The sequence below is a fragment of the Ruditapes philippinarum genome, unplaced genomic scaffold (assembly GCF_026571515.1).
Source record: "Ruditapes philippinarum isolate M1 unplaced genomic scaffold, ASM2657151v2 ctg3122_1_1_1_1, whole genome shotgun sequence".
Classification (NCBI taxonomy): domain Eukaryota; kingdom Metazoa; phylum Mollusca; class Bivalvia; order Venerida; family Veneridae; genus Ruditapes; species Ruditapes philippinarum.
This window is the reverse complement of record NW_026855904.1, coordinates 71678-82857: the sequence shown is the minus strand read 5'-3', so window position 1 is coordinate 82857 and position 11180 is coordinate 71678. Positions and strand designations below refer to the sequence as shown.

The window sequence follows — 11180 nt, the reverse complement described above, 5'->3', positions numbered from 1 at the left end:
CCATCTGGTGTGACCTATGCCTTCCGAACGACGTGCACGCCACGAAGGGAAGTTGGAAGTATATAGAGTATACAATACTGTTGTTCGCCCGAGACTTTTAAAGGTGCTCCACTGAGGTCAGAAAGCCTCGGGGTTTTTCCCCAAGGATTTTGGGAACATGACCCGTACCCGCGGAATTGGGAATTTCAGGTATGTTTTGTTAAAAATTCGGGGGAAAATGCATGACTTAAATTTTGCACTGATTAAAAATTAAATGCAAAGAATCACTGTGTAGGAAGGTATCTTCAAACATTTAAGCACCATAACAGTGAAGAAGTCCTTGTTTTCAAAGATTTTAGAATTTGTTATTCAATATTTTTATTTTATAATTTTAAATTGTGAATTTTTTCCTGTGGATTGGTAAAATAATATACTATTTTCAATTGGGAATATGACCGAATATCAGCTATATAATAAGCCAAAAACATCCCTGCTTAAAAAAATATAAATTGAAATTCGCACACAGAATGATTAAGTGAAGCACAAATAAAATAGAAAAATCTGCAATTGATATAATGTCGAAAAAGTACACAGAACTTAATAAAATATCGAACTTTTATGCGCTTCCTGGCCAGCTCCGAATGAAAAACATTGCGACGGTTTTCATGTTTGGGTCATTTTGGACAACACATGTGATTATTCTTTAAAAACAGGGTGATGGAATGATCTTAAAATATGCACACAAGTTCTTGGCCAAGACCTGCATCAAATGACTAAAGACCTGCATCAAATGGTTCAAGACCTCCATCAAATTAATGTTTCAAGACCTCCATCAAATGGTTCACAAATATCGTGAAAATATTTTCAGTCTCGTCATGTCAAATCAACCCTCATTGGAGTCCCTTTAAGGAAAAATAATAAATTTTCAGTCTATTCATGTTAAAAAAAATGTGGAATCCCTACAAGGAAAAATCATGCCCTTGTGTCGTGCATAAATATAAACATAAATACCCCTCAGCCTTTTTTAACTTTAATTTTAATTTTGTTTTCATTGTGGTTTTACTTGAAGAATGCATTTTTGGCCGGGACTGATGTTGGGTTAAGTAAAGATGACAGTTTTCCATAAATGACCTTAAAAATGTCACCGTAACTTATTGTTCGTAAGAGAAGAAGCTTTCCGTTACAAAAAGCAATTTAATATGAAAACATCACTACCCCGGATTAACATATTCAAAACATAAATATTTGCACATGGATTAATAATACTTGTAAAATTTCAGCGTTATCTACTAGAAAAACGCTCTATTTTAAACGCTAGGAATTTAATTTTAATTGGGTATTACCGATAATGTTTTTTTCATTTATATCAATTTTAAAATTGGAATTTTTGATAACAACTTTTTTTAAAACAACTATTTGTGAGCTATCATATTTTCTGCCGACAAAATATTTATACCTGATTGTTTAGATAAATGAATCAGCACTTTCCAAGGCAATCTATGAATATTTCAAAATATCTTCTTTTTTTTTCGAAAATGCAAAAGAAAAAAAGATAAACGAATTTTAATAAAAAATTAATGTTTACAAAAATCTTAAGACATTTACAAACGTGTACGCACATGTTCTCTTCTACTTTATGAAATTCGATAAGCATTACTTCAGCAAAACCGTTAAGTAGTTTTAAATCAGTCCTAAAAAGGGCCACAAACGCCCAGATACAAGGGTATACGTTAAATCCCGCCCTAATCTGCCGACAGACCAATCAAACTCGATGTTTCTTATCGTCTGCTAATCATAAGCCAATCAGAGTTTAGAATAGAACGGTTCCCACGTTTGCGGTTTAAATTGACAGGTTTCGATACGTTAAATGATTAACTGCATTCCTTTATATGAAAAGAAATAATAAAAGCATTGAAAAACCCCGTTGACTTAAACCCATTTTATAACGGATAAGTTAACGGTATTCTAGTGGAATATGGACGGGTTATCGGGTTACAAAATTTACCTCAAAGTTATCGAAGCGTTAACCAGTCCGGGTTATGTCTAAACTTAAACGATTTTAGAATTTTTGACAAGTCAGAACTAACGGGATTTTTGAAGAGCTAACACGGTGCCAATTTATATCGGGGAAAAATTGTTGGAAAAAAATGGATTTAAAACAAACATGGCTACAATTTAAACACTAGTTGTAAGTATCAATAAATATATTCTTCAATATCAATTATAAGAAATAGCTTACTGTTTTAAATAAAAAAAATATAATAATTATCAATTCATATTGTAAATTTTACAAATTGTCGGTAAAACCGTTTTTCAAGTTTGACTGATCTTTGAAAGAAAAACTCAAAATACCGTTGCAATATATTTTAATAATGCATAACTTTTGTATTGCAATCACGGAAGTTGCAATGATACAATTATATTTGCAATAATATATCAATTATCAATAACGCATGACTTTGTATTGCAATCACGGTAGATGCAAATATATAATAATGGCTTTTATACAGTTATAAAGCCTGTATCAAATAATGTTTGAAAATTATATTGATTTATTTACTTTCATTTTGCATTATTTGGGTAATTGAACAGAACAGAACAGAACAAAACAGTCCATTTGTATTTGACTTTTACCAGTTTACAAATGTGTTATCTTCATTAATAAGCATGCCGCATGTATCTAGAATATATTTCAATAAGAATTCAGTCATTTATTATTTTTTATGTATTTTCTACATTTTGTACTTATTTAGTGTATCATTTTTATCTTACTATTTATTAGTTTACTAATTTTTAAGGCAAGGAAGAGAGGTGTGTTTGTGGGGAGGGGGTTAAAGTTAAGTTTAAGTTTAAGTGTGTTAAAGTTAAGTTTAAGTATACAGTATGCGTGCCGGTGATTATTATAATTAGCAGAACATATTCCGACGTGATAGTTTTTGACAAAATTTAATTGCATTATGCGCATGCGGCATTGATATATTTAGACGTGTGCGCGGATTCTAAAATGCATGTATGTATTTAAAATCGAGATACAGTGTTTTTTTTTCAAAAATAACCGGATTTTTTATTTAACGATCCAACATATGCATTGAAGTCTCGCATTTTTCTAATTAAACAAATCGACGTGTTATTGAAACTAGATAAGATAATTTCCAACTTGAAACACTAAATTGGTTGGATAATTTGATTCATATTAAATTGAAATTAAGGTGCAAGAATTAATCGAACATGCCTTTGAGTGTATTTGATTAAGATCTATCAGTTAAAGTCTTGATTTATATGTAAATTAATGAAGCTTACAGGACATGTCTTAACATCGCAAGACGTAGTCATTATACGATCAATTACAAGACCGGTAGACTTAAAAAGGAGGGCTTGAATGGAATTAGTAATGATAACGATAATAATAATGAAGACGACGATAATGATAATGATTATAATAATGATAATGGTGACGATGATGATGATGATGATGATGATGAAAACAATAACTAGTCATGATGACGATAATTAAGATGATGTTGTTGTTGTTCTTGTTGTTGTTGATGATGATTATGATAATTATAATATTCATGATGATGATGAATATAATAATGGTTTGTTGTTGTTGTTGTTGTTGCTGTTGATGATGATGGTAATGATGATAATGAGAATGTTGTTGTTTTTGTTGATGAAGATATTAATGTTGTTGTTGTTGGTGTTGTTGTTGTTGTTGTTGTTGTTGTTGATGATGATGATGATGATGATGATCATCATCATCATGGTTGTGATGATTATGAAGGTGATGATGATAATAATCATCCTTTATATCACAATTTTTTCATTGTCACAAATACATTTGTACAAATATTTCGATGACTTATAACGTTCATTTAGTTCAATAATAGCTGTGTAAAATTGATTAACGCATAGGGCTTTATTGAAGATAATGGAGATGTAAAACGAAATTCAATACATAACGCAGACGACGACAATTTCTTTAATCAACAGGTCGTTGTGAAATAAGCTTAACATGTAGATAACAACAGAGATGAAAGCCGGCGACTTTAGCTAGTAATCCTTCTTCATAATTAGCATTTAAACGTAATATTTATGTTTATATTTGCGATTATTTAATGTGTAATGTACGTTACGTAATAGTTTGTAACCTCCGTTATACAGGATAACAAAAACGTGATATATCTTGTTTACACACGCTGATACGATATACACGTATTATTTGCAGATATTGCAAGAAGTGATAAATTGTATTTAAACATACAACAAACGAAAGAAATGTATACTTTAAGATTTGCAAGACGGACAAATTTCTTTTAAGGGACCGATTTCAATGAAAAATACCCGACGCAGTTATCGATCTGTTCTTAAAACATACCAGTAAATCTTATCTCCTATTTTTATACGATAAAACATTATGCAAACACAATTTTACATGACCCAGCGATAATTTATCAAAATTTCAAAAACCTACTTTGAAATAATATGGAGATAAATTTTACTTTGGAAACCATTTCTTTTGACATGTTCGAGTTATTTGCACGGACACTCCAAAACGGGTTTCGTTAAAATCCCAGGTTTTATCTTAAAATGAAGTGTTTGCAAACCTGGACAAATGATTTCAATTCACGGAGTGTGTGAACATGTTGTCTATTGAATTGAAATACATTTTTTTCTCAATTAAAGAATGCAAAGTGTAACGTCTGCGAATACGATTGGGGAACAATTATGTCAATATGAATGTGATATGCTGAATTATAGCTACTTATGATACCCGATATAACGCTGCAATCTAAAATTGTCTTCAAATAACAAAAATAGGAATGTAATAAATGCAAATGCTTTAAAACAGGTAAATCCTCTGATCATACATTTTGTGTTAACTACCTTTTTAGGGTTTAGAATTCGTTGCAAATTTTAGAGCAGTCATGTACACTTTTAATTTTATTTTCAGACCCTAAAATAAAATCGAGACTGGTAACAAGATGGAAACTAAAGTAATGCGACATATTCCCACCGAGGAACCGTTTCGGAAAACTTGGAGTATTCCAGCAACGATAATATCCGAGGAAGAACTAAAAGCAGCAGAAAAGAACGATAATACTGATGGAGACCAAAGGACCCGAATTGAACCTAATGTACCAGTTGAAATAGTGAAAAGTGTGATACCAAATATGCCCGATATACAAATACATTATGATAAACAAGAACCAGTCAAACAAAATCAAACACATTCAACGGAAGTGACGTTCCGAACTCCACAAAAAGTGCATAGTGAATATTCAAAACGGTTGCAAAATTTGAGCACAGATTTGCACCGGTCGAACTCTAGTTCTTTACTTTGTGATAAATCCGACTGGATGATTGCTGAAAGGTCCTACTCGAGGTCGCCGCCATCGCCAGCAATTGTGTCAAGGTCACCTGATCTTAGGTCAAGGTCACCAATGGTACCGATATCTCCATCTGTTCATACAAACTCAAACATATTTAACTTTTCTCCGGAAAGAACGGAAATGTACAGAGCCGAGATAGATTCGGAGACAAGACGGGTAAAGAAGCGATTATTCGAAGAAATGGCGATGAGTAAGTAAATAGCACTCCCAAATATATACACAACAAAAACCAATAAATGACACGTGATCATTATTTACATTGTCGAAAACGTTTAAATAGGATGTCGTAAAAGCTGATGTTAATTAAGCTCAGTTAGTATATCTTCTGAACTTCGGACTTTCTTCAATCCGAGAGCAAAAAAAATCATATTAGAAATATTTAAGTTTTCATATCTTCATGGATATGTTTTTCATAAATACAAATTCGATCAGACTGTTGCTTGGTTTTTAACATGCATTTCATAAACAGTTGCATATTTTCTGCCTGGGTTTCATGCAACAATCGAACATGTCATGAAGCATAGAAGAAATTATGAATATGATCTAGTTCTGCTTGCAGACATATTCATGGGTCATTCAGAGGTCAAGTGTTCATTTTATGTCATGATCTATTTTTTTCTCGCAGATTCGCAAGTGCCAGTATCGTCTGATAGCCTTTCATCCGGGTACCTAAGTAATCATTTATCACCAAGTCATCGTCATAGAGATGCCTATCTGTCTCCAAGGCAACTGCCTTCACGTGAACGAGAACTTTTGTCACGTGACGAAGAAGAACCGGAAGTACCTCACTACCTCAGATCTCCATCGTGTAGAAGCTTAAGTTCATCATATTATGAGCCTGAGCGATTCAGAGCTAAGCGTCGTATTGACGTTGACGACGAATATGTTTCTACTCCAAAGAGATTGAAATGCGGTAAGTATTTTCTTTTCCCTCATTTTTTATGGCCCGAATCCTTTAGTGACCCTTCTAGTTATAGGATCTCAATACTTCGATATAACACAGAAAGTTTTATTCATAGGCAATGTGTCTTTTTTTAATAAACGTGATTTTAACAATGCAAATGTACAACAATAATCTACTATAATAACAATTTGCTGATATTTTTTTTGCATTATGATATAAATACTATCGTTTTCAGACTTTGAGATTTTACAGAACGTTTTGTGTTTTATATTTCAGATTTAGAAAGAGAAATGGGATATCGTTACCTCCAGCAGCTTGAATCTGATATAACAATGGTCAGAAATAAACTTAGTAACCCGGAAACGGAATTTAAGAAGCGAGTTAACTGCACATGCGCAATCATGGAGAGGCAGTTCTTAGAAATGGCGGAAAGTGCGTACAGATCAGTACGTAGAATAGACGCATCACCTCGTGGATTTGAACAATTCAGACGCGAGCTGATACAGACGAACGAAGTCATGAAAGACTCAATGGACGTGCTGAAGAACATCCGGGCATTTTGTGAGCATAAATGCTAGAACATCCGGGCATTTTGTGAGCATAAATGCTAGAACATCCGGGTATTTTGTGACATAAGTGACATAAGTGCTGGAACCGTGTTGTCGACGAGTTTGCTCATTTTAACATTTCATCAGATGTCAATTACATCATCTATTTATTACTATTTATTGAAGCAATGCAGCGACTAAAGTATTATAAAAACGAAACAATATCCGTCCAGATTGTTTAATAATAAAAACCAGCAACAACATCATGTCTCTGATAAAAAGCACGCTTTACGTGTTGTACAATATTGAAAAAGGGAGATAATTTTGTATCTATCCAAAATGACGCTATACATTGTATATTGTAAAAGGGAGATAATTTTGTATTTTTCTCCAGACTACCGCCACCTAGTGGCAATATTGTATGATTTATGCTGTGATTCTTACTGTGATGTTTAAAACAGAAGCACAGGGACCTATATATTTATCATATAGTTTGTTTTACCTCGTAGTCTCTTTTCTTAAGAGATAAATATTCACATCATTCCACGCCTTAAAGTGTTCCTTTAAACAACAATGTGTTCAGAAACAATTAAGTGTTTTACTCTCCTATATGTTTATAGATAATAACTTGAGTTTGGGAACCAGTGCCTGAATTGAAACGATCCTATTGGTCATTACAAGATAGAACTCTGGAATAGCCAATAACAATGCTGAATTTCTGTTACTGGTTCCTCCTGTTTTTTACGTTACTATGACTAGTTATCTTCTCATTTTTCAGTTAGTTAATAGATCAGATACTTAATTGTGATTACAAGAGTTAAAGTTCTTAATTTTCTTTACTGTTAACATTGAATAATTAGACTCTTTAATGTTACAAATTTATCTTTTTTGCCTTGTTACTCTAAAGGTTAGTAATTAGAATTAGACGGTATCTTTATTCATATGAGAGTTATTGTTCTTGACTTTTATTAAAATAAATGATTAAATACTTAGATAATATAATCAGAATTTCAAAAGAGTTGCTAGCAAATATAGAAATTTGAGTGCACAGACACTGTTAGATTCCTTGTGATTGATTTACCTTTAATCCCTGTTTTTTAACCCTCCTTTGCTGTGATTTTCCCTTATTTTGTGTTAACCTATTTACCTTTAACATTCCTTTATTTAGCGTATTTATTTTACTCTTAAATTATTATTGTTTTTATATATAGATTATTTAATATTTATTAGATTTTAAAAAGATTTTAACTGTATTTGTAATATAACTGGCAGAAGTTGACCCTATCGCAAAAATCTATTTCGTTAAACTCGTGCAAGTGTGAAAACAAAACGGAAAATAATTAATAAAAGATAAAACTAAATCCATCTTAAACCAGATCTACATGATATTTGTCAACCTCTATATAAAGGGTATTGTCATTTTAGGCTAGTAATGCAAAGGAGTTTGCAGTATCATTTTTAGGCTTCTGAGAAAACAACTTGTCAGATTTGTCAGTTATATTTCAAATTCGATTGTTAAAAAAAAGACGCCGCGTGCTGTGGACACAAATGTAGTTAAAATAGTTGAATATTACTCTTATAGTGGTTTGTTTATTAAATTCTAGTTTAACCACAGTTTAATGTAGACACTTAGTGAGTAAAAACACATGCATGTTGTAAATCGGCGCCAAAATTCGAATATTTCGTTTAGAACTTTCTGAAAGATTTGTTTGAGTTTTGTCGTTGACTTACAATGTATTATGTTTTAGATTATCTTTTCGTTTGAAACGAAACGATTATATCCCTTATCCTTACCGTCCAAGGACCCCCTTATTTATCCTCTGTGCGTACATGCGTCTGTCTGTTTGTATTGTTGAACGTGCGTTCGTTTGATTGTTGATTGTTTGTTTTATTTAAAGTATTTATAACTTTATTCCTGTCTCGATTTACGAGAATTTATTTGATTTTGAAACTGAAATTTTTACAAAAATAAAAGAAATTTTTATGAGAATGACTTTGTTGAGTTCATATTATTTAAACATATATCTTATTTCACCAATGTGGTGGAAACACGACCTAGAAGATTAATATGACAACACGTGTATATAAAAATGTATTAGACGTCCTTCTCACACAGAGAACGTTGGACACCGTGGCCTAAAGACGCCCCTCTGGTACAGAGTACGGTTAGACACCGTGGCCTCTCACAGTGTTTGGTTTAAACGTCAGTCAGTTTTGTAGCCATACGATATTAATCATTCTTCCGTCTTTAAAGAAGTTTGGCCTCGGATTATTACACGTCCATCTGATCCAGAAAAACGGCCAGACTCGAATATAATATCGCAGTCATGAAAGTCTTGATGTCTAATTATTTGATGTATTTTTTTTCTGTTAGTTGTACCTGCGCGATCCTCTAGCTCTCTTTGCGATGTAACAGTTCTGTCGCAAGTTTTTTTTCCTCTAACTATAAGAGACTGTGTTACATCTAATACATAGAAAAGTCAGACTAAGTGTCATTTTTTTAACTTGGATTTAGGATCGTTTTGGATTGGTTCGTTGAACTAATAACTCCCACAACCTTGCTTGTGAGTATTCCACACATATAATATCTCTTTTTGAATTCTAGGTATCGAGCTCAATTGAGTTGATTGAGCTAGTATTTTGAAACAAGCGAAGTAAAGTGACCATAGACGAAAAAGTCTCGTTTTGCTTTTTAAAACAATGGCGGAAATTGAGCGTAAAATCGGGTTAATACACAAAATGTACAGTCAATTGTTTAGAAGGTAAAACAACGCGCGCGTGCGGCGGTGTAAGTCACTGGGACAATAGATCAAGATTATAACAATAGTAAAGAAAGTGGCAGATAAAAGATGTAAAGATAAAACTATAAATAACGGGGAGATAGTGAAAAAAATTGTCTTATTCTTTTTCTAAAATACGACATAAAGGGTTGTTTAGAATAAAAGCCGTACATATATTCGGAACAATAGCGGCTCGCGTGTTTTTATACAATCGTTAGAAATTTAAGGCACATTTTTGGAGAGAATGAATCATTCACAAAGAGGCTTGGATTACATGTAGAACGTTGATAAATGACTCCACTAAATTTGCAAAAAGTGAAATTCTACTTAAATAATTATGATTCTCATTGACATACAAATAACCAACAAAAATCGCATTGAAATTCAGATTTTCGGAGCACATATATTGTGGCATGGACTGTTTTAGGCCACATCGTCACTGTATACTTTTGATTAGTCTACTGAAATTATTCATAACTACCACCCAGCAATATCAAAAGTTTTAAATTTCTCGTAGGGTGTTAAGTTAATTCCTTATACGAAATCGCATCTTTTCGGCTTTTCCCGTCAATCTTCGGATAAGTACACTACGGAAGATTGATAACCGCTCGGGCGTAATATATTGCAGACATGCTGATTTCCCGGGTAACATTCTCTAAATACGACAACGCCCATCTACCCGCTTTTATGTCTACTCAGCTGAAATTGTAAATATTTTACGGACCAAAAAATACGTGGTTAGTGTAATGATTAGGGAGCCCGTTTTTTTTATCTAAGGTTTCATTTTTTCCGTTAATTTGAGGGTATGGTACACTCCTCCCAAACTCATCCCTTCAGTAGCAAGAAGTACATGTTGCATTCCCAAGTCAAGCCACGCGGCACGACTGTTTAAAGGCACATTATGCCTCAGAAATCAATAAAAATTCTTTACAAAGGTTAGATATGTGTAATTTAATTTAATAATATTTTGATAACGAATCTTAGATAAAAATGATGAAACCGCTGCAGAAAGTGGCGTTGAATGTGCGGAAATGTGTTGTAAATTCATCTAATGTAAACAAAGTAGTATCAAAATACTTACTAAAATTGTACGGATTGTCACAGAGAAAAGGAAGCGCCAGATAGTTTATCTATGTGGTAAATAAATATTTTTTTTCGAAACTGTGATAGGGTACCAAAAATAAAAAGGTTTTGAGAAATAAAAAAAAACTAGTATTTCAAGGGCTTTATGTGCATGTGCCTACAAATGAACCCCAGAGTTCCACGGCGTATAACATACAACCGGAAATTCTTACAAAGATTCTTACTGGGAGCAATTAGAACGGAAAATGTGCGAAAGATAAATTACAAAGTCAACAATATTTTCCTACCTACATTGGAAATTGATTTTTAGTGCGATAATCAGTCATATTTTATTCAAAATCAAAAACGATTGTCAGTTTTTTGGGTTATTTTGCACAACAAAAATATCATTCTTGAATTCTTTATTGACCTCTGTTTGTAAAACACATTATATCAAGAATTTTGAGTGGCTTGATATATTTTATAGAAATCTACAATCAATTCGTGATAAATAACG

General features: G+C 32.6%; 1 protein-coding gene across 1 annotated transcript; it reads left to right on the top strand.

Moving 5' to 3' along the window:
• The first annotated feature begins 1896 nt into the window (after positions 1-1896).
• Positions 1897-8811, top strand: LOC132744775 (uncharacterized). Its single transcript, XM_060733554.1, has 4 exons — positions 1897-2167; positions 4931-5559; positions 5995-6282; positions 6550-8811. The coding sequence occupies exons 2-4, from the start codon at positions 4962-4964 to the stop codon at positions 6849-6851; spliced, it is 1188 nt and encodes a 395-aa protein (XP_060589537.1). The 5' UTR covers positions 1897-2167; positions 4931-4961; the 3' UTR covers positions 6852-8811.
• Positions 8812-11180: the final 2369 nt, after the last annotated feature.

Coding starts and splice junctions, on each gene's coding strand:
- LOC132744775 (XM_060733554.1), top strand. CDS start 4,962: ATGGAAACTAAAGTAATGCGACATATTCCCACCGAGGAACCGTTTCGG. Junction 5,560..5,994: donor ATTCGAAGAAATGGCGATGA/GTAAGTAAATAG, acceptor TTTTTCTCGCAG/ATTCGCAAGTGCCAGTATCG. Junction 6,283..6,549: donor TCCAAAGAGATTGAAATGCG/GTAAGTATTTTC, acceptor TTTATATTTCAG/ATTTAGAAAGAGAAATGGGA.